At 36.5% G+C, this 27,214-nt stretch overlaps 1 protein-coding gene across 1 annotated transcript in view; it reads right to left on the minus strand.

Moving 5' to 3' along the window:
* Positions 1-2,739: 2,739 nt before the first annotated feature.
* The window catches only part of LVRN (laeverin), a gene marked incomplete at both ends in the record, with an annotated part of 79,106 nt that continues 54,631 nt past the window's right edge, over positions 2,740-27,214 (minus strand). Inside the window, 7 exons of the mRNA XM_080699290.1 lie at positions 2,740-2,880; positions 9,332-9,407; positions 16,189-16,326; positions 16,537-16,704; positions 17,239-17,352; positions 20,897-20,991; positions 22,742-22,895. Coding sequence (XP_080555416.1) covers positions 2,740-2,880; positions 9,332-9,407; positions 16,189-16,326; positions 16,537-16,704; positions 17,239-17,352; positions 20,897-20,991; positions 22,742-22,895 — 886 coding nt within the window. The remainder of the gene's footprint in view (positions 2,881-9,331; positions 9,408-16,188; positions 16,327-16,536; positions 16,705-17,238; positions 17,353-20,896; positions 20,992-22,741; positions 22,896-27,214) is intronic.

The following is a 27,214-nucleotide window of genomic DNA, read 5'->3' on the forward strand; positions in this document are numbered from 1 at the left end:
TTGAACAGGATATAAGCATAAAGTTGTGAGGATAACTTTAATTCTAATAACCAAATTGAAAAAAAAACACCCATAAATATGTTGTACATTTTGTTAACTGGTTTTATTTATTTATTTATTTATTATTTATTTATTTCTGTGGTACTAGAGATGGAATTCAGGAGCTTTCTACCTCTGGGCTACACTCCCAGATCTATTTTTATATTTTATTGGAAACAGTGTCTCACTCAATTGCTGATAGCCTCACTAAGTAGCTGAGGCTGGCTTTGAACCTATGCAATCCTCCTGTCTCTGCCTCCCAACTACTGGGATTACAAGTATGTGCCACCACGCCTGGCTTGTTAACTGGTTTTAGAATGAACAGTATAAAGTAAACTGATTGGGTCAGAGAAGCTGTTTTATAGTTGAAGTGCTAACAAATAATCTGATTTTATTGTTTAGTAAACTACTTATGTTATTTGGACAAATCTGTCTTGGTATTATTCCCTGACTTCTTAATGTCATTTATTATAACAGCAATCAACCAATATCATTTGTATTTATAATAAGCTTAAGGAAAATTATCATAAAATGTATTACTTATCTGAAATAACTAACTTCATCCATGTAAAAAATATACATTATTCAAAATTCTTTTTCATAGTTAGAGGAAAGATTATTAAATACTTGAACATTTTTGTGTGTGTGTGGTACTGGGGTTCCTGGAAGCCCTTCTACCTCCGGGCTACACTCCCAGATCTATTTTATACTTTTTTATTTTTGGAAACAGGGTCTCTTAAGCCAGCATGGCTGACTTCGAACCTGTGCGATCCTCCAGTCTCCACCTCCCAAGCGCGGGAATTACAAGCATGCACCACCACGTCCAACATACTTGTACATTTGATTTTGGTTTTTTTATACTGATTATTGAACTCAGGGTTTCATACATGCTAGAAGTGTTCTACAGCTAAGTTACACTATCAGCCTAGGGCATTTGATTTTAGAGAAAACTTTCATCACTGTTTACCACAAAGCAAAGATATAATGAGACTTTAATTTTCCACAAACAGCCTAGAGAGATGAGCCCTTGTGCTCTATTAGCTAGGTCAGTGGTGCTGGCACGGCCAGATACCAAGCATCCGTGTCTTCCTGGCCCTGAGTGTCAGCCTCAAAGTACACCTGGTGGATTTAGAGAAAGGTAGGATAGAAGATGGAGAGAGACCAGGCAAAATGAAGGCAGAGATTACTAGAAAGGGGAGAAGGGCAGCTTGGGAGCTGAGGGTAGGGAAGGAGTGAAAATGGAGTGGAAGAAGAGAAGTGCGGTTGAGAGGAGAATGAAGACCAGGGCATTGAAAGATGAGATTGATTATCAGAGGAAATATGGAAGTGTAGGATCAATGTTTAAGGAAAATATCTTACACAGAACAATCTGAAGGCATAAAGATATTTTTTGGCTTAAAATTTACAAAGAAAAACTGTCTGCCCAACAACCCATGCTCAATTCTGAACAGAAAGTGCTTTGGTTTTGACCATGTGGTGACTTCCATAACCTCCCCCTGCTGCTCTGGGAGTATCCTTTGTGAAATGAATGCAGAAGTGAACTTCTGTATTACATTTATTTTGTAGCTGTCTTAACTTATGTACGAAATAAAGGAAAAGTCTTAGGTCACATTGTCTTCAGTTTATATAAAATCTTTAGACTTTTAATTGAAGCATATTTCTTAATCTTTATAATATTATTTTAGGTAGATAGAAGAGATGTAGTTTTTACTCCCTTTCTACAAACTCAATAACAATATGCTAAGGGTGAAAAAAAGAAATTAAATTGTATACATGCAAAATCTAGGTTAGGAGTAATTTGCTTTTGTTATCCTGTTCTTAACCAGGTGCAACAAAACTGAGCTGATTGTAGACATTGAAACTGATGAAGATATTTAAAGTACAAGTAGGTTTGATGTGGCCAAATGAAAGCACATTCCCAACTTGATCTCCTGAGTGCAAAACTCAAAAGGACTATGCTCTGGTTAGCCTTTTAGTTCTATTTCCCTTCACTTGAAGCTTTCCCTTTGCCTTGAACACTAGCCCATAACTGTTACCATCTTTTGACATCATTATTTTTAAAGCTCGGGCTGAAGGAATATGCATCCTATAGGTGAATATGCAGGTATTCATATATAGGAATATATAGGTAAATGCTGTAGGAGGGAGAAATGAGCAGGAGAATGCACATTTCTTCCTTTAAGACATCTAATATGGCTCATAAGATTGTCTATTCTTCCTTTTTCAAATGTGCTCTTCTTTGGCTTCTCTGTAGCTATTATTCTGGTTTCTGTGTCTTTACACTGTTATATTATTTCTCATTCTTTTTATTTTGAACTATATAACCTATAGGGTATTGCAATTCTGTATTTCCCTCAGAAAAGAATGTGCTCATCATTAATGCCAATGATTTAATATTCCATTGGCTCTCATAACAGAATAAACAAGACCCTCTTGGGTAAATTTGTTTTTACAGGGCATTTAAAGGAAATTTTGTGGGATTATTGCCCAACATAAGAAATACAGCAGTTTTCACAAAATCCTCAGCAATCACTGAGCCTCAGGGCTGAAAGTGACATCATGGAAAGACAAGACTCTGAGTGGTATGTGAGACTAAAATACAAATAAAATATTTGGTTTTCCAAACTCACAAAGTATTAGAAAATGAAACTGTGAGCAAAAGTTATGATATGGAAGAGGCATGCTGAAAGTAGTCACAAATTATGTGTTTTTCCGTAGCCACTCAGCTATTCTGGCACTTCGCGCTTTTTTTTTTAGATTTTCATTCTTTATTGTCTGTAATTTGGCAAGAACTGTGATTCTCTGGTGTTCCTCCAACATGTTACTGAAAAACTGCTGCAGCTAAAAAGAAAGAGAAACAGTTTATCAATACAAGCTAACTTCTCATTTATACAAGATAAAAAAATGTTCATGCTAAATAGTAAAATGATTTTGCTAAAATACAGTGATGGTTAGAGTGATTGGAATGTGGATGTTTAGACTGTCCCCAGGGAGAATTGTGAATGAGACAATGGGATGAAGACCACACCTACCCAGAAGAATCAATTGCAGACTATAAGGGCCAGGAAGCAGGAAATTTGTCCTATATATTCCTCTATTCCCAAACATAACCTAAGTCTCAATGCACCCTGGATATTACACTAGATTTGTGGACAGAGATACAGTGAGAATCATTTGTATCTCTCTTTTTTCAAAAAAATTTTTTGTGGTACTGGAGATTGAATCCAGGAGTATTCTATCACTGAGCTATACTTCCAGCCCTGTATTATTTCTTTCTATTTTTTAAATTTTGAAACAGTGTCTCACTAAGTTGCTGAGGGCCTCACTAAGTTGCTAAGGCTGGTCTCACACCTGCATTCCTCCTGTTTTAGCCTCCTGAGTATTGATGTTACAGGCATGTGCCACCAAGCCTGGCTGAGACATTTTGTATCTCAAAGAGAACTTCATAATTCTCAAAGTTCAAAACTGGCACACTTGTGGTTTGAATATATTATCTTTTATTTTTGAATATTTTAGATAAATTATAACTATTCATAGATGATATAATTTTATATTTAGAAAACTCCAAAGATACCACCAAAAACTATTAGAACTAATAGAAGGATTTGGTAAAGTTTCAGGATATAAATCAATATACAAAAATCAATAGTGTTGCTATACTCCAATAGTAATTTTTTTTTTTTTTTTTTTTTTTTTTCCGGTCTGAAGATAGAACCCAGGGACATTCAATCTCCGAGCTACACTCCCTGCCCTATTTTTTATTCTTTATTTCGAAACCAGGTGTCACTGAGTTGCAGAGGGCCTCATTAAGTACATGAAGCTGTCTGAGAACCGCGATCCTCTGGTCTCAGCCTCCCAAATGCTGGGATTACAAGCGTGCGCCACCACGCCCGGCTGTAAATTATTTTAAAAAAAATTGGAAAACCAATCTAATTCTGGCAGCTACTAAATAAATTAATTAGGTAAATACTTAGAAATAAGTTAACCAAAAAAGTGAAAGTGCTTTACAATAAAAAGTAGATTATATTAATGAAAGTAGTTGAAGGAGACCAAAAAAAAACATGGAAATTTATCCTATGTTCATGGCTTAGAAGTATCAATATTGCTAAAATGTCTATCTACCCAAAGCAATCTATAGATTTGCTGTAATTCCTATAAAAATAACAATGAAATTCTGCATAGAACTAGAAAAACAACTCTGAAACTTGTATAGAGACACACATTAAAAAAAACCTGAATAGTCAAAGCAATCCTGAGCAAAAGGAACACTGCTGGTGGCATCATACTATCTAACATCAAGATTTTTATAAAGTTGTAGTAATTTAAACAAAATATCAGCATAAAACAGACATATAAACCAATAGCACAGAATAGAGAGCCTACAAATCAACCCACAGACATTTATAGCTAACTGATTTTGACAATTGTTCTAAGACCATGTACCAATAAATGGTGCTGGAAAAAATGAATAGGTACACGCAGAAGACTGAAACTGGACCACCATCTCTCACTATATACAGAATTAACTCAAAATGGATTAAAACCTAGATGTAAAACCCCAAATTATGAAACTACTAAAAGAAAACTGAAGAAACACTACAGTATATTAAAATAGGCAAGGTTCTCTTAGATAATACCACAAAAGAGCACAGGAAGCCAAAGCAAAAGTAAACAAATGGCAATTCATCAAATTAAAAAGCCTTTGCAAGCAAAGGGAGCAACACAGTGAAGAGACAACCTACAAAATGGTAAAAAATATTTGTAAACTATGGTTCTGAAAGAAGGTCAATAAACAGAATTCATAAGAAACTTCTAAAACTCATTAGCTAAAACACAACAATAATAATCCGATAAAATGGGCAATAGATCTAAATAGACATTTCTCAATAGAAAAATATATAAATGCCTAATGGTTACATGAAAAAATGCTAAGTATCACTAATAATCAGAAAATACAAATAAAAACCAGAATGAGTTATTAACTTACTCCAGTTAGAGCGGCCACTATAAAAACAACAAAAGAAGCTGGGCATGGTGGTACACGCTCATAATCCAAGCATTTGGGAGGCTGAGACAGGAGGATCAAGGTTCACAGCCAGACTCAGTTACTACTTAGTGAGGCCTTTTGCAACTCAGTGAGACTCTTTTTCAAAATGAAGAATAAAAAATAGGACTGGGGTATAGCTCAGAGATAGAATGCCTCTGGGTTCCATCGCCTGGACTGCAAAAAAAAAAAAAAAAAAAAAAAAAGAAGCTGTGAAGAAGAAAGAACTATTTCACACTATTGGCAGGAACATAAATTAATGTCATTGTGAAAAATACTATAAATTGTAGTACTTAATTTTTGAAATATAGTACAAATTATTTTTATAGTATAAAAATGTTAATTTTCATACTACAATTTTCTAAAATTATAGTACTTGGAGCATTCGACTGACCAAGTGTGGCTGCCAGTGCCATCTCAGGCCATCAGCCCAAAATGAAACTTCCAGCTCTACAGCCCCCCAAAATTCAGGCAAATAAACCAAGAACTTGACATGCAAAAAGCTGTGGCAGAGCTACAACATCTTAAGCAAAAAGTACCATGCTTTGGAGATGGAGAAAAAGATAAAAAAGCCCATGTGCTCACCAGAAGCTGGTACAGGCAGCCACTATGCCCTCTAGAGACCCAGATGCACAGGAAATTATTTTATATCTTTATACCTAAATACTCTGTACTAACTACAGAATCCTACTTTATCAACATCTCTCATTCTCAAACAGAAACTACCTTATTAAACTTAAATTCTTACTCAACTTAATTATATCTTCTACTTTACCCTACCTCTGTACTTATTACCCCAGCTCCTGTTCTCTCATCTAACCCTCATCACTGAAAAAAAAAACTTACCCATGAAATCTGCTGACACCTCTAAAACCCAACTGCTAAAATTGGATCAGACATTATCCACAGACTCACATGCAAAAAGAATGAAGATGTAAAGACAACAGAAATATAAACCCAAGAATTCTGAAAATATGAGAATGAGAACAGTGAGAAAATAAGGGAAATCATGAATACTGACCTACAAGAAATGCAGGAAGGAGAATTCCAAATCCTATCTTCAATATGATGAAAGGCCTCACAGTAACTATACAGGAAATTAAAGAGAAAATTGAGAAAACAAAGAATCAGAAAGAGGCCTGGAATGAAATGAAAGAGTCAATAAATGAAATGAAGACAGCAATAGAAAGAAATTCTAGAAGATTAGATGAAATGGAAAACAGAATATCACTGTTAGAAGACAGTTCATTCAAAACCGAAAGCACAGTCAACAGTATACAAAAGACATTACAACAACAGTAACTATGGGACAATATGAAATGTGCTAAATTATGGAGAAGAGGCATTGAAGAAAGGACAGAGGCACAGGCCAAGGGTATCCATAATCTCCTCAGAGAAATAATTTCAGAGAATATTTCAAACATGGAAAGAGACTTGGGCATCCATATTCAAGAGACACACAGAACACTGTTAAGACAAGATCAAAGAAGGACCTCCCCACGCCATGTAATAATCAAAATGACCAATATAGAGGCTAAGGAAAGAATCTTAAAAGCAGTGAGAACAAAAGAACTGGTGACATTCAGGGGCAAAACAATAAAAATCACTCCAGACTTTACAACCCAAGTCATGAATGCTAAGAAAGACTGGTATGATGTAATCCAGACCCTGGAAGAAAACAACTTCCAAACAAAATGGCTATATCCAGCAAAGTTATTATTCAAAATTTATGGAGAAATAAAAGTGTTTTAAGATAAGCAGAATCTCAAAAAATTCACAAATACAAGGCCAGCACTAGAAAAAAAGACTTAAATAATTGATAAAGAAGAAAAAGCAAATTTCAGAATCAGAGAAGAGATTAATTTGATCAGCAGAGCATATAATCAAAAAAGAATTAATATTATATCAAACAGAATATAGAATGCAAAATGGCAGGTACCAAAAATCTTACCTCAATAATGACACTGAACATCAAAGGACTTAATTCACTGATTAAAAAAATAGACTGGCGAGCCAGGGGTGGTGGCTCACACTTATAATCCCGGTGCTTGGGAGGCAGAGACAGGAGGATCACTCAGGTTTGAAGCCAGCCATGCTGGCGTAAGAGACCCTGTTTCAAAAATGTAAAATAGGTCTGGGAGTGTAGCTCAGAGGTAGAAGGGATTCCAAGAACCCCAGTACCACCAAAAAAAAAAAAAAAAAAAATAGACTGGCAATGTGGATTAAAAAACATAATCCAAATATATTCTACTTGCAAGAAACTCACTTTCCAGCCAAAGTCATTTATAGGCTGAAGGTGAAAAGATAGAAAAGGATATACTAATGGAGACCAAAAATGAGCAGGGGTAGCAAGGCTGATATCCAATAAAACAGACTTTAAGCTAAAACACATCAGAAGAGACAAACGGGGCACTTCCTTTTATTTACAGGAACAATTCAGCAAGAAGATATAATGATAGTAAATATTTAATGTGGGTGTACTCATATTTGTAAAACAAACCCTTCAAGAAATTAGATCGCAAATAGACCCAAATACAATAATATTGAGAGACTTCAATATATTACTCATGCCACTAGATTGATCTTCAAAGCAAAAGATGAGTGAAGACTCTTCAGAACTAATGAAAACTATAAACCAAATGGACCTAATAGATATATACAGAATATTTCAACCAGGAAGAGCAGAATATATATTCTTCTCAGCAGCCTATGGTACCTTTTCCAAAATAGATCACATCCTGGGCCAGAAAGCAAGCACCAGCAAATTCAAAAGATGTAATATAATTTCTTGCACCTTTTCAGTTCACAATGGTATGAAAGTAGAAATCAACAACAGGAAGACCAAAAGAAACTAAATACATGAAGATTGAATGATACACTATTGAATGAGGAGTGGGTAAGATCAGAAATAAAGGGAGAAATAAAGAAATTTCTGGAATTAAATGAAAATAGAGACAAATGTACCAAAATCTATGGGACCCTTGAAGGTGGTATTAAGAGGAAAGTTTATAGTACTGAGTGCCCACATAAGAACAGAGATGTCAAGTAGACTATATCTCCCCCTTCCCAGTGCCAGGAGTCTGAAATGGTTGGCTTCAAGTATGGACACATTACACAGGCTGGGCCAATCAGAGTATCCCATTCTGCCCCCTCCCATATACACATAGTGATTGATATTAGGACAAGCCAAAGAATCTCAATTTTTTTTTCTTTCTCTCTGGCAGGAACTTGAAGCTGGTTTAAAAAAAAAAAAAAAAAAAAAGGATCCCTTCTCCTGAGCTTAGGATGCTAAGGGTCATGTAAGACCTTGATCTATGATTTCCTTGAATGTGAAAAAAGCCCATGTTAGAAAAAATTCATGCCCAAGGAAAGCAAATACAAAATGGCAAGCCTTGTATAAGATTTGATATTATAAACATGAGTGATATCTCAGTCCTGAAGGAACTCATGATAGCTTCATGTGGTAGACATATTTACACACTGATTATGGGCTAATGTGGTAAGTACTATGATTAAGATATTCATAAGATGGAATGGGGACATGGGAGAGAAATCAGTGGTTGGAACAGGGTCCTAAAAAGTAATTAGGAATTATCTAACCAAGAACAGGGAAAGAAAAAGTTACCAGAAACAGAAGGTACAGTGTTTCTGAAACCTAGAAAACATAAAACATGATAATTTAATAAAATATATAAACAATACATATAGTTAGAGGAAAAGTGTTGGGTATCTGTCCATTTGCTCTGTGAACCCAGTGGTAATGTGGGCAAAGATGAAGCCAGAGAGTAAGGCAGGGAACAGATGATGAAAGCTTTATGAGTAATAAATTAAAAAAATTTTTTTCTAAAGGCTATAAAGAGCTACAGAAATTTTGGGAGAGGAACAATAACTGAAATCAATATGAAGGATAGTGTGGGTGAAAGAGCATCCTGGGAGGGGAGATCAGGCCAAAGTGCACTGCAATAGTTCAGGTAAGAAAGAATAAAGTCCAATACTCCATGAACAGACCAGTGTCTATTTCAGGGGACAGATAGATTTAATTAAAATTCACCTCATTCACAGTAATATTAGCACTGATGGAAGTTATACTGATGGAAGTATAATTATATATGTATACACACACACACACACACACACACACACACACACATATATATATGATATATAATTTTAATTTTAGCAAGTGTAAGTTATATCAAAAGTGCTTTCCAAATTATCATTATATTTCATAATATTTAAAGTACTTACCTCCATGATCTGTAGGTCTGTTCTTATGGTTCTCCCTATTACATATATTAGCATAACCAGTGATTCTTTCCCATACCTGAAAAATAATTCAGTGCTAATCAGGAGTAGAAAGTATTTTATAAAATAAAGATATATTTTATGTAACATACAAATGCTAAATATACAGTGCCTGTTAATTTCTACTTCCCAAATTGAAGCAAAAACATTTATAATGTTTAGTTTCATCATTTAGTAGAAATTCTTTGTAAAAAAATTCTATTAACACTAAAGAAACATTTATAGTCAAATAATGATTTATGTAAATTTTTGAACTTACATAAATTAAACATTAAAATACACTTCTTGAAAGTAACAACTTTGCTTATTTTTAAAGTGAGATAGAATACATGTCCCACATCTAAAATTAAGAAAATTTATAAGGGAACAAATAAACAAATTATACCTTCAAAACACATTTGTTAATGCAGGATCAGTTTTGGGAACTACTGACTAAAGCTCTCTGATGTATAGTCAAGATGTGGTATTGATGCATGCTTTTGGAGAGAGAATCCCTGTCTTCTGATATTCTCAGAATGTTGGTGATCAAGTGTTGGCTAAGTCCCATGGCTACCTGGGCTCCCTCCAAGGGGCCTGGCAAATCAAACTCACCCTTTTAGTTCAGTGCCCTTGAATATAAGATAAAAAAACATTTATAAAAAGATGTGAAGTATAGCTATGGAGAAAGAGTAGATACATACCTGTCCAAGGTGTTGCTGTAGCTAGAAAAGTAAATAAAGGACTTTTGGATGCATTAAAAAAGAGAGAAAAATCAAAATGAGGTTTTTTATAATGAATGAAATAAGAAATAGTTGAATTTCCCAGATAGTTAATATACATAACAGATTTGTTTCAAAAATGTATATTTAAAATTAAAAATCATGAGTTAATCTTGGCATATATAGATTTAAAAGTGAGAAAAAAAAATAAAAACAGAACTTGGAGTTTTAAGGTTTCAGCTTTAATTTAAGCTACAGCTACTGGAGCGAAGAGGGCAAGAGAGCATGTGATTCAGGCAGGCAAACCTGTGTCTTTGGGGCAAGGGGAGATAGCTCTTCACCCTCCATTTTAGCTATCCAAGTTGAGAAAAGTCCATGAGAGTACACAAGAAATTCCAGCTTTTTAAAAACAAAAGTAGACAGATGAATGAGTTATAAACCTGTGGGATATACACACAATGGAATCCTACTCGGCCATAAAGAAGAACAAAATTATGTCATTTTCAGGAAAATAGATGGGACTAGAGAATATTATGCTAAGTGTGCTAAGTGAAATCGGCCATCACAGGAGGTGTAGGGTCATATTTTTCCTCACACGTGGAAGCTAGAGAGAAATTGGGACACAAAAGGGACTCCAAATAAAGGAGAAGAAATCCCAGTGGGGTGATGCAGAGAGTATAGGGGAGGGAGTAGAAGAGGGAGACTTGAGAAAGGAAGCACTTTCATTGACTCTATGTATAGATACACAATTATCAGTGTCAACCTCAATACTGTGTGTGAGGAAGAGGGAGGTGGGGTGGGAACTGGGGAGCCCACCAAGTGCTATTCACATGGATGTCCCTATCACTCTCAACCTCATTGTGATGTGTGATTACAATGCACCAATGAAAAGATATATACAAAAGTAGAAAACAGAGGAAACCCACCTACAGTGCTAAATATATGATTTTCTACCAGATACAGGAGAAAGTTTACCCCAGAAGACTTGAAGGGATGGGCTTGAAGTTGCCTTGGGCAAATTATAAATTGTAAAAGTGAGAATAACATATAGTTAGATGCATCATTCTGAAGACTGAGTACAGTATACGGAAGCACCCCAGAGTACCAGGCATAATTTTTCTAATCTCAACTTCAGGAGAACTTGTTTTGAGAAAGAAATGATTTATCACCCTTGCTGAGAATTCATTTTCTTGCAATATTGCTGAAGAAAAACATGTTCATTGTAAACAGATTATCCCCAGCCATATTCAGTATATTCTAATTTATATAAAGGCAAGAGCCTTTTTAAAAATTGGTAACATTTGGTGCCAGTGTGAGTAAAGTGACTTGATACTCTAGTCTGCCTTGCCTTTCAGTCTCTCCTTTTCTCAGTTCTCTTCCCTCCCCTTCCCCTGATATCCTGTGGGAAGCATGGCCACTAGGCCAGTGGGGGTGGGGATAGGGGTGGGACATCAAGGCCTGATCCAAAGCCAGGCAATGGGACCAGGCCCTCCATTGCTTGCCTGCTGCACTCTGAAACATCTCAGCTTGCTTTTGCTCCTATTGAACCTTTTCAGCTCTGTGTTCCCCATCGTGAAATACAACAGAATGAAATTGAGAACAAATATAAGTGTAGAACTTTATAGTCAATATAATAATATTTTAATATATATATATATATGTATATATATATATATATATATATATATATATATATATTTGGTGAAGAAGAGAAAAAGATTCATTTTAGACCAATTGAGTGTGAAATTGATTGTGCCTTGAATTCTGTATTCAAATAAAACTAGGGTTTTCCTGTAGACTGGAAGCACACTTGACAAAGCTGATAAAAGCACAAGCACTGCTTCTATCATATACAGTAAAAAGTTTTGACATACTATTGATTCATCTCTGTTCACATTCTTTCATAGGATCCATGCACAGCTGCATGGACCTATTAACTTTCTATAACCTGAAATATATCTTTGTGTGGCCACTGGAGGTTCCCTTTTTGGAGTCAGCATTCAAAAGATAATTTTGATCCAACAGTTAACTTAATTCCCCTCAGTAGCAAGGGCAATGCTTTGCTCATGAGGGGCAGGGCCAAGCCAAAAGATATTTTACTCTATCAGATATTTCATAATAAATTTCTGTATTGGGCTTACTGGGAAGAACACTAGGCATGGCTGATGAGAGGATAGGTCTGTGGACTGCTATTGCCAATGTACTCAACTCTCATGGCCTTGGTATGGGGACAGAATCTGTTATGGTCTGGGTTTGGAATGTCCCCCAAAAACTTATGTGTTAAAAGCATGTCCCCAGTGAAATATAATCAGAGGTGAAATAATTGAATCTGGGTCCTAATTTCATCAATGGGTAAATCCACTGAAGGATTAATAATTTGACTGAATTCACTAGGTGGTATCTTAAGCAGGTGGGTCACTAAGGCTGCGGCCTTGGGGAATGTGCATGTTTCCATGAACCCCGTTTAAGAGCTTTTTCTCTGCTCCTGGCCTTTGCAATGTGAGAAGAGAGCCCTTGTACTCTCTTTCTCTCTCTGCTCCCGACTCCATTCTCTGAGCTCTGTAGACTTTATCTGGCTTAACATGGACTGAATCCCTGAAATCTCCAGCACCATGAGCAAGTAAATCTTCTTCCTAGATTGTCATCATCAAGTTTTATAAACATTCAATATAGAAGGCAAATTAATTTGCATATGGGTGACTTTATATAATAGAATGCACAAAAGTATAAACTAATATTAATTTGCCATAAATATGGCATGTATTGTATGAGTATGGTGTTTTCTTGAATAAAAGATAAAAATAAGCCAGGTGTGGTGGCGCACGCTTGTAATCCCAGCATTGGGAGGCTGAGACTGAAGGATCGGGGTTCGCGGACAGCCTCAGCTACTTAGTGAGGCCCTCCGCTACTTAGTGAGACCTGGTTTCAAAATAAAGAATAAAAAAGAGGGCAGGGGGTGTAGTTCGGAGGTCAAATGCCCCTGGGTTCCATCCCCAGACCTGCAAAAAAAAAAAAAAAAAAAAAAAAAAAAAGATAAAAATATTCCAAGCCATAGTTTATAATTCTAGAAATTTCTTGAAGATAATGTTAAAACTCATTTCGAGTTTAACGAACAAAAAGAATTTCTGGTAGTCTCTTATTTAATATAGTCATATAGGTTATTTGAATAAATTGCTAGAGAAAAGACTTTTCAGAAGTAGAAATTAAGCATCAGTAGAATATTTCTAACATTTTTCTGTTCTCTAAATGCAATGAAAAATATATTTTGGGAAATAAAATTAAAGCACACTTAAAGTAACTTAAGAAACATTTTTCCATCATTAAGACCCTTGTGATAGAGCACATGTGTAGTGTATCCTCTAATTTTTAGTAAGAAATCTGTTCTTAAAAACATGGCTTTGTCACTTATTGTCTAGGCTAGTGACTCCTACTGGCTGAAGAGGTCAATGTGCCAAATACATCATACACATCATAGTAAAATGAGATAAACAGTGCCAAGTATGTGTCTTAGGTGACATGGTTTATTTATTTACTTGGGGGTTTCGAGGTTTTAATTTTCATATATTCTAAATACTGCATAAGAAGAGAAGAGATGAATAATAAATAAAGGGGCTGGTTCCCCCCCCCTTAGATTGGTGCTGTCCAATTAAATGTTCCACAAGGATGGAAATATTCTTTACCTGTGCTGTGCAATAAGGTAGCCAGTAGGCACACTGAGCACATAAAACAAGGCTCATAAATCAAGAAACTAAATTTTTAATTTTATTTAACTTTAATTAATGTAAATTTAAATAATCATATATTTGCTACTGTCTATCATATTAGGCAATGCAGCCTTAGGTAATTTTAAGCAGTCTCAAGAGGTGGGTTTGGAAATCTCTGTGTTTTTTAGCCATCCCAGGTGACTCTGAAGCTCCACTAAATTTGGAAATTTCTGGTTGGAACTCAGGCTCACATATCTCTTTGTGAAATTTTCCTGGATTAAGTTTGTTTTCAGCTGCAACCATACATACAATCCTTAACACCTATAAGTGGTATAAGCATACCAAGTGCCAAGCACCACTGCATATTAATCTGGAAAGTAAACACAAACCTGTGCCTTCCTCGGGCGGTAGCAGTGCATCAGAAGGAATGAGAATGTGGCATCTGTGGTGATTTTGAGCTAGGTTCTCAGGCAAACCATGACTCTTTTCTTCAATGGGCTGTTTGATCAACATTTTAATTCCAATGTGGCTACTAGAGATTTTATATTTGTTTATTTATTTATTTATTTATTTATTTATTTATTTATTTATGGGTCTGGGGATAGAACCCAGAGGCATTTGACCTCCGAGCTACACCCCCTACCCAATTAGAGATTTTAGATGCAGAGTCAGGACTGTAGCCAAAGTGAATGACTTCGAGCAAGCCAATCAAGGCAATAAGAGGACATATGGTTTCACAGACCAGAGTGAACATATGGACACAGAGCTGTGGTCAAAGCCCCAGGAGAGAGAATAGAGGCTAAAAGATACCCCCATGAGGCTCAAATCTCTGAAAATCCATGAAACAGGGGGGCCTGTGTAAATAAATCTGATTTAAAACTCAAGTCCAAGTTCCCAGTGGGAGTTAGGGTTGAGGAAAAAAGCAATTTCCTTTCATTGCTGAGGTAAAAATAGAAGGCATAATTCACCTCCAAGTTTTGAGGAATCTCAGAAAATGTGAGGAATTCATGTGACCTTCTAAAGCAATGAACCAAGAATGATAGATAATCTAAAAGGAGAAGAAAAAAAACAATATTTAATTATGTTAATATAGTATGAGCGTTCCACTATGAGCCAGAGAAATGGTATAGTATAAATGATTTTTCATCTACACATCTCACTTTTCTGATTGGCAATCACCTTTTTGAGTGTTGTAAAGGTATTCATTTGCTAGGCATGGTGGTGCCTACAGGTACTTCTAGTACTTGGGATACTGAGATACAAGGATTATAGGTTTGAGGCCAGCCTCAGGGTTTAACTGAGGCCTTGAGCAACTTAGTAAGATCCTGTTTCAGAATGAAAAACAAAATGGGGCTGGAAGTAAAGCTTGGAAGTACAATTCCTCTGGGTTCAATCCCCAGTACTATGAGAAAGAGAGAGAGAGAGAGAGAGAGAGAGAGAGAGAGAGAGAGAGAGAGAGAATGTTCAATAATAAATGTATATTTACAAAGAGAAAACATTTTATTATTTTGCTGTCTATAGTGTGGATTTTTAGACAAAGCTATTCTGGGCTTTTCAGAATGAATGATTAAGTCATATTCTAGAAAGACCAGTCATCAAGGTTATGCTGTCTGGCTTTTACATGTTAACATATATTTTTACCCTACTGAGACACCATACTCATATTCTCAAATGTTTAAATTCTAAACATACTTTTTCTTCCAAAGGGAAATTTTTACTTAAAAAAATTATCTTTCAACTTTTTAGGTGCTTGGACCTTACCTATTAGCCTCTTTATAGCTGTGAAATCTATAGTGTGAATTTTTAGACAAAGCTATTCTGGACTTTTCAGAATGAATGATTAAGTCATATTCTAGAAAGACCAGTCATCAAGGTTATGCTGTCTTGCTTTTACATGTTAACATATATTTTTACCCTACTGAGACACTAGGAAGTAAACAAATTTAATCTTAAAAGGCAAGAGTTTTAAAAACTCAAGTATATAGAATCCAGATATATAAAGAAAATCTGACAAAACTTAAAGACAGTAGCAACTCCAGGCCAATGTAGTAATGAGCTTTGTTTCTTAAAGACTGGGTGATGTATCTCATGAAATAAATGAATGGACTATGCACATTTATACCAAAAACCAGGACCCACTTTAAGCTCTTTTAAAACAAGCTTCTTTGTGGGCCTGATGGGGGAAACCTGAGTAGATAAGTACTTAGGTTTTCATATAGAAAACTGAAGCTAAGGGTAAATGAACTCTTCCAGTTTGCAGTGAGGCAAAATGCAGGAAAGCTCATCACTTCTCCACGCCAATTGTAAAGCCAGTGCCCAGAACTTCTATGATCTAGCAGGCCAAGCTGAGCTTCTGCCAGTGAAGCTAATGGAAGAGCGGCCTCAGCTTTCTTCTTACCTTTCTCTCACAGCTTGCCAGTTGTTGACTAAAAAGTCCTTTGCTATGTACCGGCCGACTTCAGATGCTGCCACAGTTTCCAACACATTTGTTTCATTAAACATGAATGGAGATGCAGCGATGGCATATTCCATATATCTGCAAAAGTGTATTTGCATAAGAGTAAGTTTTTTTCAATCAAATACAGAGTTAAAGAGACAAAATTAAAATAAGATGGTTTAAAGCTAGCCATGCACAAATATGTATTGCTTTAAGTCTTATATTAGCACATTTCTATTTTTCTACCTGTGGTATGTGAATTATATTCTTCCACCAGAAACTTTCAAAGTTAGATGATCTGATAGTCACCTGTTAAGTATCCATGGGTCTTTACTGCAGCCCATTGCATAAGCGAGTTGAAACCTTTCTTCTTCCTCTGTTGTATTGATGTAAATATTTAACAAAAAGTCCCATTCTTTATCATTTCCCAATGCAATTCCATAACATAAAATCACATTTTTTATTGGATAAGGTATTCTGTAAGATATAACATGCAATGGTATGTCTCACTGTAGTTAAGTTATCCAGGTTGTCATATATTTACAGGTATAAATCTCAAAAACATATTTGATATCTCAGATATAAAGTTCAGAAGCAGAGATCTACAGAGATATTTGTGGAAACTGTCCATTAGCAATAATGCCACAAGAAGAGATCATCTTACTGTACCAGTATTGGGAACGGCCTAGGAAGATTTGGGAAAGCTATGATTATTAATATATTTCAAAATAGTTGTGTCAAAATGGCGGCAGACATGGGTAAAGAAAGGGCTTGGTTTCTGCCTAAAACAGGCAGCTATTCCAATGTAAATCAACCTAGCTCAAAGTAATTAACAAGTCAATAGAGAGAGTGAGGGCTCCCTCTTTCTAAAGACAGATCTACAGGATGATCTAGGGAGGATGGGGCAGGGTTTGACCTTGCCCTTCATGAAAGTAGAATCCCCCTGGGTTTCATCCCTAGTATCACAAAATAAAATAAAATAAGACACAAAGAAGAAAATTAAAATATTACTCATATTTGTTCTCTGGATGGTTCATCCACTTTCTGAAGAGTTCTCTTGACAGCTGAAGACAGTCTTCAAGACCTAACCAACATGCAGTTCCAAAAAGTCTTTCCAGTGATTTTCTAGAAGGAAAATTAAAAATAAATATATTTCAACTTGCATAATTACCTTTATTTTCTCTGCTTCCAAGAAAGTGTGTTTCACAAAATAATGAGCACTTTAAAACATCCTCCCAATAATATCAGGTTTGTTTTTAAAAATAGCTTTTATGTTGCCTGTAATCCTAGTACTTGGAAGGCTGATACAGGAGGATCACAGTGTACCAGTATTAGGAATGGCCTAGAAAGACTTGAGAAAGAAGCTCTGGTTATTAATAAATATATTTCAAAAGTTGGATTATACAAGATGAAGGGTAGATCTTTGGAAGGGAAGGGAAAGTCAGGACTTGGTTTCAGCCAGGAAGCAAGTAGCTATTGTAATGTAAAGTATCCTTGCTAAAAGTAATTAGCAAGTCAATAGGAGAGGTGGAACTTTGGACTTCAGATTCTAAAGACAGGTTTACATAATCATTGATATCTAGTTAAGAGTATGGGAGGAGGGAATCGCCCTTTGTGAAAGGAGAAACCTGGGCATAGACCAAAGTTAGGCAGGAAAAATTAAGGGGCCAGACTTTACCTATGTCAGAATTACCTAGGAGAACAAGATGGAGGATGTCCTGTCTATAAAAGCTGTTCTGGGTTTTGTGGGTCAGTGACTTTGTTCGAAGCATCCCCTCATGTTATCCCTTAGTAGCATGAGGCTGTAACTGTTTTCTGTATTTCTATCTTTTTAATAAACTTCTTTAAATATTCTGCAAGAGTCCTGATCAATGTACATCTGTCCTGAGTTGGGACAAGAACCCGCGGTTTTATGGGAATTATTTCCAGGAGGCTAAAAAAGGTCTTTGGGACAGTTCCCTCAAACAGTAATGCTATTCCTCAAACTGTAACAATAGGTTCAAGGCCAGCCTCTAGCTCAGAGGTATACTGCCCCTGAGTTCAATCCAAAGTACAACAAACAAAATTACAAAAACCATAAACTAGCTTTTAAGGATAATAAACACATTTAATGTTACAGATTTGATAAGAGTGTGGTTGTGGGGAAACTGTTCCCGGGGACCCCTGTTAGGGTCCCGGACACACTTTTCCTCAAACCACAACAAAACCCAAAACGATCAAAAACAGAAAAAAACCGCGGGTTCTTGTCCTAAGCTAAGAATAAATATGCATTTCTGTGTTTCTGTTTGTATGGTTGTGGTGGGGGAATTACTTCTCCCCACACACACCGAACACATTTCACCATAACACAGGGGGTGTAGCTCGGAGGTCAAATGCCCCTTGGTTCTACCCCAGACCTGCCAAAGGAAAAAAAAAAAAAAAAGAATTGCTTCCATTTTTAATCTCCCCCAATATGCATGGTGTACACACACTTCAAATTTGTGGTCCATTTACTCTTCCTCCCTTTTACAATAATTGCCTTTAAAAAAAAGTCTTCAGATGGGCGCGGTGGTGCACGCTTGTAATCCCCATGTTTGGGAGGTGGAGAAGGAGGATCGTGCAGGTTCGAAGCCAGCTGTGCTGGTTTAAGAGACCGTGTTTCCAAATAAAAATATAAAAACTATGTCTGGGAGTATAGCCTGGAGGTAGAAGGGTTCCATCTCCAGTACCACCAAAAAAAAAAAGTCTTCATAGAATATTTGCTCTAATATACTTAAAAACAAAATTATATGTTTCTACAAGTAAAGAAAAGTGTACCAGTATTGGGAATGGCCTAGGAAGATCTGAGAAAGCTATGATTATTAATATATTTCAAAAATTGGTTGAGGAGCAAATCTGTGCAAGGACTTGGTTTCTGTCTAAAAGCAGGCAACTATTGCAATGTAAATTAACATAGCTAAAAGTAATTAACAAGTCAATAGGAGAGGAGAACTGGGCCTTTATCTAAAGACAGATCTACATGATAATCTAGGGAGGATGGAGCAGGGTTTGACCTTTGTCCTTCATGAAAGGAGACACCTCACCACACCTTGCTGGGGGAGGTACCTTACAGGGTAAGGGGAGGTACCTTACAGATATGTTCACTATGTCAGAATTACACAAACAAGATGGAGGTCATGGGTATAAAAAGTCCAGTCCACGTGTAATCCCTTTGGTGTATTCATTCGAGTCACCCCTCCATGCCAGTCTGGTATGGAGCTGTACCTATCCTTTGTATTTCTATCTTTTCCTCTTTTTCTGTTTTTCTGGGGGTTTTTGTTTCTTTGGGGAGTTTTCGGGAAATTATTCCCAGGGGTCTAACAAAGATCCCTGGGGACAGTATCCCAATCCGTAACAAAAGGAAAAAAGAAAGAGTTCTTTTCTCTCCTTTTGCAGTTTGCTTTCTTAAACATCTATTTCTTCCCCTAGTCCTTCTGGCTATTATATACTTGTTCTGGAAAAGAAGAGAGGTTTTTGTTTTCTCCACTTTATTCTATAGCTGAGCAGGGGTACACATGATGGTTCAAGACAAAATAAGTTAAAAAAAAAAACAACAGTGAAAAACAATAAATCCCAGTAAGCAATGACTTGCTGCATGTAGTGCTATCATTTCCAAGTTTGAGCTCTGATTAAAGGAGGTCAAACTGGCCATAATTTTCTAGAAAATGCAAAAGCCAAATCTCTGTTGCTTCACCACCAGTCTCAACCCTGCCTGGCCTGACCATTGAAGGGTGGAGGTCCTCTGAGAGACAGTTCTGGGCATTCGCTTACATACTCACCCCTCTCCCCATCCATCTCAATTATAAGCTGAGCTGCCTGCAGCAAAATAGGGATTTGTAAAGATACAGAACTGGCCCCAGGATGCTGTAGAAAGTCCTGACTGAACACACTTTGGCCTTCCTGTTCATCCACATGATTTTCCTACTCACTTTATCCTATACAGCCCTCACATCTTTTTCATTGTCACAGAGCCCAGCACTAAAATCCCTATTGTCTCAGAAGGGTGCTGTTGAGAGATAATAACATGCCTTGTGCATATTGTATTTCTTGTTTGGTCTAAATAAATTGAGCTTGCTGCTGACTAGAAGTTGTAGCTATAATGCCGGTATTCTACAAATTCCCTTCCAGAAGCCCAACCTACACACACAATTCTTGGGTCACAAGAGGATATTCACTGTGGCCCCAAGTTGCTTTTTGCATCCTTCTCAGACAACCATGATGTACCTACTCCCCACGTGAAAGTCATTGAAAAACTTACACATCCTTGTACACAAGTGACTGACATCTATTACTGTCAATCTATCTCAGCATAGTTGCATCCTGGTAGAATTCCTTTGAACAGTTATGCACAGAAGGGACCTTTCCCCTTTGATTTTCCCATGACTTGCATAGTTTTATCCAGTACACTAAGCTTTAAGAAGATGAAGCTATACAGTCCTATGTCTAAACCATGTGCTTTGCAAGTAAATCAAGATCCCAAGCCTTTATTTCTCTGAAGATAAATGCAGTTCACTAATTTCAGACCTAGTATTCTCAAGCAGCATACAAACTCTCCCAGTGAACAATGGGTGTTAAGATTTTTAATTAATCTGGAGTCCAACTAATAATATCAATTATTTTATTCAATTATCACTGCTTGAAAAATACTTACATAGCTATATAGTCATCTTGCAGTGCTGCCACATTTTCACGAATTATAGTTGAATAAATAGTCCATATTGAGCTAAATCTCTTTAATAGATACTTCTGTAAACCACAAAGAAAATATATCATTAGCCAAGCACAGTGGTATACATCTACAATCCCAGTACCTGGGAGGCTGAGACAAGAGGACTGCAGATGAGGCCAGTCTCAGTAATTTAGTGAGATCCTCAGAAACTTAGTGAGTCCCTGTGTCAAAATTGAAAAATTTAAAAGGTTAAGGGTATAGCTTGGATATAGAATATCCCTGGGCTCAATCCTCAGTGCCCACTCCCCCCCAAAAAAAAGAAAGGAGAAAGAAAGAAAAGAAAAGAATGAAAGAAAAAAAGAAAGGAAGGAAGGAAGGAAGAAAGGAGAAAAATATTAGTTCTGGCCCATGATATTAAATTTTCATTGTAATTTTTACTAAATGTATAAATGATTTTTATCTTCTATAGGTTCCTTTATACATAAAACATGTTTTATAATAATACCAATGTTGTAGCATTATTGTAAGGACTAAATACTATATTATCTGAAACCATGCTGCCTGGCACATAGTAAGAACTCAATAAATATTAGCTACTATTAGTATTTAATAACAACCAAAATATTCCCAGTTGTCTTCAATATGGAAAAATGTAAAAAATAAAACAACCTTTCTACCTTGAAATTTCCATGCTATGTATATAGACCTTCAAAAGTAAGGAGAACCAACTTATATCCTGGAAAAACTGAAGCCCTGAGTCTGAAATATAGCTTCTCCAACTGAGATAACAGCTTATAAATATGAGATTATAAAAGTTAGACATTTACTGTTATAGCTCTAAAAACAAATGATATGCCACTGGTTAGAATTCTTTAAAATAGCTATTAATGTTTACTTTTTTAGCCCAAACCAGTAATCAGATATTCTCACTGATCCAGCTCAATCCCACAGATATTAAGTGCTGCCTTCTACTGGTCACCATCCTATACTTAAGTTCTCATCAGCATTTTGGATAAAAACAAAAATTAAAAACACTTCTATAACTTGAGCATTTGTGATACTACCCTCAGACTGACCCAGAAACTAATGCACTTTCTGATTTGCTTGTGGCCCTAACTATCCAAAGAGTTGCTCTCTGACTTTTGCTTTGATCTTACTTTTTCCATCTTTCTTCAGATTGCTTTTTAAAATTTAATAGTGGAACTTCTCTCTATAGTCTCTCATTTATTATGGCACATCATTTATGAATTCTAATTTCCCTTTTTTATTCCTAACATTAAAACAGCCTAAAAAAATTGACTCTTTCTGGAATATATCCCTTTGGTTTTAAGTGCTGGACCTTAAAATTATTGCAATTATGAACATGGTCTTGTTAAAAGACATTCTGCTTGCCTACCAAGCACTTAGAAAAATTGTTTCTAATGTCATCTTTTTCTATAAGAAAAAAGGAGGATATTTCTACCACTTCTGGTTATTTAAAATATACTGTCACTTCACCAAGAATGAAGAATACTTCCAGACTTCACTTATACTTAACTCTTAGACCATGGCTAAAGCTAGAAATTTTCTTCTAAGAATAAAATCTATTACCAAGAAAATTAACAGCTCTATGGGATAAATATTACTTTGAGAAAGATATGTCTTGCAATTGCTGGCTAGAATATAAAATGAAAAAGAGAAAATTTATTGTAAAATTACATAAAATGGGCTAAGAATGTGGCTCAGAGGGAAAACATTTTGCCTAGAAGGTACAAGTTCCTGGGCTTAATCCCCAGCATGACCAAAATAACCAAAAAAGTAAAACTACATAAAAAGGCATTAAGTTACCTTTAATAATGGGTATAAATCATAGTTGTTCTCATTGGGAAAAAGATCCAAGCTTAACAAGTTTATGAAGACTGCATGCCATACTATGATTTCATCTTCTTCAGCAAGGTATTTGGTTAAATCAAGTGCTGTTTCAATCTCAATATAATTGTTTCTGTATGGTTAAAAAAACACACACACTCAAAAAACCTTCACTTGCTAAAAGATCTATTCTTCCATATTTTTTCCATGCTTCAATACCTGATTTCAATAAGCTCTGTGAATAAATCAAGATGCAAAAAGCAGAGGGGACTTCCAGAAAGATGGGAGCCGAGGGAAGCAGCACATATCAGTCCTGCTGACACTCAGTCTCCATTGCCGTGAAAACAGCGTTCTGACAAAAGAAAGCAGCATAAATTTAAAAAGAGCACAACAAGTGAAAGGTGCAGAAATAAAGATAGAAGGCAGATCAGAGAGCAGAAAAGTACCCCACCCTACTCCAATGGCTGTGGCCACCGGCGCCGAGCAGCACCATCTTGCTTCACTGCACCAGACTGTCAGAGACCCAGAGATGAAAAACAAAACTAACAACTTAAAATGAAGTAAACAGCTGCAGCTAATTGGAATTGTAAGCCACCAGTTTCTCCAGCTCAGACACCAGCTACGACTTGCAGCAATGGTAACTGAGATCAGCACACCCTCCAGAAATCCAAAGTGGTTATCAACAACATCGTAAGTAAATAAGTGAACTCTCTGTCCCCATGGAAGAACACCCAGTGTGGTGCCCACAGGACTCCTGCAGCCAAGATAAACTCACTGGGTCTGAGACTTTGCGGTTCAACCCACCAAAGGTGGAGGTGAAGTCTGCTGTTGGACACAGCAGATGCTCAGAGACTTGGGCTCCACATCATTAGAACATGTGGAGGGAAACCTATACTTAACACTAAATTAAATTAGTATGATTGCCAAGATTACCACAGACCACTCAATCATGGTGAATGGGGAGAAGTCAGACCAACCAGCATATAAACTGGGTTTGGTCTCAGAGGCACCTGTTGCCTATGCAGGCAGGGAGAGACTCAGGCTCCACATCAGTGGAAAACATGAAGGGAGACCTATGCTTAACACTAGATCCAGCCCCATTGATATTGGGCATCTGAATAGACTGAGAGAAACTCAGAGAACCAGGCTCTCAGCAGAAAAGGTGCCAGTGGTGCTCAGTGTCTGGACAGAGAGGGACTGCAGAGGCCAACTCTGCTAAGTATTCATGTATTTGTAGGGTCGCATTATTTTGTTATTTTTTTGTGTATATGTGTATATGCTTGTTTGTTTGCTCTCTTCCCCTACCCTTACAAGTCTCTTCCCTTGTACATACCCTACTCTCTTCTCTCCATACCTATTTTTCCTCTTTTTTTCTCTTCTTTGTCTTGTATTAAATCCACTTCATATCACTATACTAAATACTCTACATTGGTTATTAGAACCTACTACATATTCACTATCAATAATTTCTATTATATACTACCTTACCAAATTTATAATCTCATTCAATTTGATTCCATCTGTGGCCTTACCATATTCTTGCATTTACAACTTCACTTTTCTCCTCACTCAACCTTCACCATTGAATACAACACAACTTGCCCTTAAATATACCAGCTGACACTTAGAGATAAATCTACCAAAAGCAACAGATACAAACACCTGAAATCAGGAGAAGGAGGAAGCAATGAGCTCCCACAACCCCACAATAACAGAACCTGACAACACAGAATTACAGAAATCAACAGAAGGATAAATCAGAAATTTAACAGTAGAAATGATATAAGATTTCTGAAAAGAATTTAGAGAGAGCCTGAAAGAAATTAAGGATGCAATCATTGAAGAGAAGGCATCAAGAAAAACTATGAAGAATAGATTAGACCACATGGAAAATAAAATCTTGCTCTTAGATGATCACTCAAAAAATGAACCATCATATATAATTCAGGAAAACAACTCAACAGCATGAATTGGACATTGAAGAAATAAGGGCCCATCTTAAAATAGTTAACCTAAGAATAATAGGCATAGAAGAGGGAACATAAGGTGAAACCAAAGGGATCAACAGTTTTTTCAAAGAAGTAATATCAGAAAATTTTCCAAACATAGTAAATGAGTTTGATACACAGGTACAAGAAACTGATAGAATCCTCTTTAGACACAATCAAAAATTCACCACACCACATAATAGTCAAACTGACCAACGTGGAAGCCAAGGAAAGAATCTTAGGCAACAAAAAGAAAATATCAAGTGAAATTTAGAGGCAAACCAATTATAATCACTCTACATATCCCAAACCAAGTCATGAAATTCAGAAGATCCTGAAGTAACATATTCCAACTCTGAAAGAAAACAACTTGCAGCCAAAAATTTCCTACCCAACAAAATTATCTCTCAAATTTGATGGGAAAATAAAAATATTCCAGGACAAACAGAAGCTGAAATAATTTATGTCTTCTACACTACCACTAGGAAAAAAAATACTCAAATCGATTAACTGCAAAGAAGAAATAAGTAATACACACCAGAACCAGAGAAACAATAATTTCCATCCAGCAAACAACTAAGCAAAAAAGAACAAATACTACTTCAAATAGAAGTTAAATCTTAAAATGTTAGGAATTAAGAATCATTTCTCAATAATCATGTGATGGAGGACATGGATAAAGTGTGAGGAATAAAAGGTTCTGAAAGAGTTAAAGGAGATTCTACGAAAGGTCGAATCCTCCAAAAACTCTGGGTGTGACTCCTGTCCTCTTTGGAATTTGCCCTCTAAGGCCCACCAGTGAGAGCAGGGGGCTGATCTTAATCACAAGACCTATAATGTCTCACAAGGTCTTTGTGTCTTGCTTATGATTGTATCTTAGCAATTTACCCCCCATTGTATTTTGGTATTTACTCTTTCCCATGAGGATTTGATAATTAACCTAACCGGAGAAGGGTATAAAAACTTAGTTTTAGAGAATAAATTTTGTCAGTTTCACAAGAGGCAATTGTCCAGGTCTTTCATTTCAGGTCTCTCCCTCCCAAGTCCTGGAGAGGAATCTCCACAATTATGCTGAACAAAAATGACTTCAACTCTTCAATAAAAAAACATAAGGTGGCAAAATAGATAAGAAACCAGAATACATTTATCTGCTACCTACAAGAAACACACCTTACAAGTAAAGATATTAACAAACTAAAGGTAAAGGGCTGGAACAAGGTAATTCATGCCAATGGAAGTCATAGAGAAGCAGGAATAGCTACTATGATATCAGACAAGTTAGACTTCAAGCCCAAGCTTATCAGAAGAAAAAAAGCAGATCATCTTTTACTGGTAAAAGTAACACTCAAAGCTGGGCGTGGTGGTACACACTTATAATCACAGCATTTGGGAGGCTGAGACAGGATTGTGGTTCACGGACAGCCTCAGCTACTTAGTGAGGCCCTTTGCAACTCAGTGAGACCCTGTTTCAAAACAAAAAATAAAAAATAGGGCTTGGGGTGTAACTAAGAGGTAGAATTCCCCTGGGTTCCATCCCTAGTACCAAAAAAAAAAAAAAAAGGGTGGGGGGAAATAATCCAGCAAGAGCAAATAATAATTTATTCCCCAAACATATAGGTGCAGGTACTTTCATAAAACAAATTTTTGTGATATTAAGTCACACAAAAGCCCCCATACAAGAATACTGGGAGACTACAACACCCCTTTCACACCACTAGACTGATCTTCTCGACAAAAGATGCCTCAGACCTAAAGAACACTATCAACCAAATGTACCTATTAGACACATACAGAATATTCCACCCAACTACAACAGAGTTCACTATTTTCTCAGCTGTTCACAGAACCTTCTCCAAAATAGATCAAATCCTGGGCCACAAAGTGAGCACTAGCAAATTCAAAAAATGTGACATACTCCCTAATGTTTTTTTCAGACCACAATGGAGTAAAACTAGAAATCAACTATAAGAAGACCCAGAGAAACCACATAAACATGTGGAGATGGAACATCACACTGCTGAATGAAGAATGGGTCATAGAAGAAGTAAGGGGTGAAATCAAGAAATTTCTGGGGCCGGGCGTGGTGGCGCACGCTTGTAATCCCAGCATGCAGGAGGCTGAGACCGGAGGACTGCAGTTCGCAGACAGCCTCAGCTACTTAGTGAGGCCCTCTGCAACTCAGTGAGACCCGGTTTCAAAATAAAGATAAAAAATAGGGCAGGGGTGTAGCTTGAAGGTCGTATGCCTCTGGGTTCCATCACTAGACCCACCAAAAAAAACAAAAACAAAAACAAAAACAAAAAACAGACATGGAGAGCTGCTGGGCATGAGAGATAGACATAGGGAAAGAGTCAAGGATATTTCTGAAGTTTTATGTCTGATTGGAAGAATGGTTGAAGAATGCTTGACACACAGAGATAAATTGATAACAAGAACAATTTAGAGATGGAAATGAAGTTCACTG

The sequence above is a fragment of the Muscardinus avellanarius genome (genome assembly GCF_963383645.1).
Source record: "Muscardinus avellanarius genome assembly, chromosome: 7".
In the NCBI taxonomy this organism is placed as follows: domain Eukaryota; kingdom Metazoa; phylum Chordata; class Mammalia; order Rodentia; family Gliridae; genus Muscardinus; species Muscardinus avellanarius.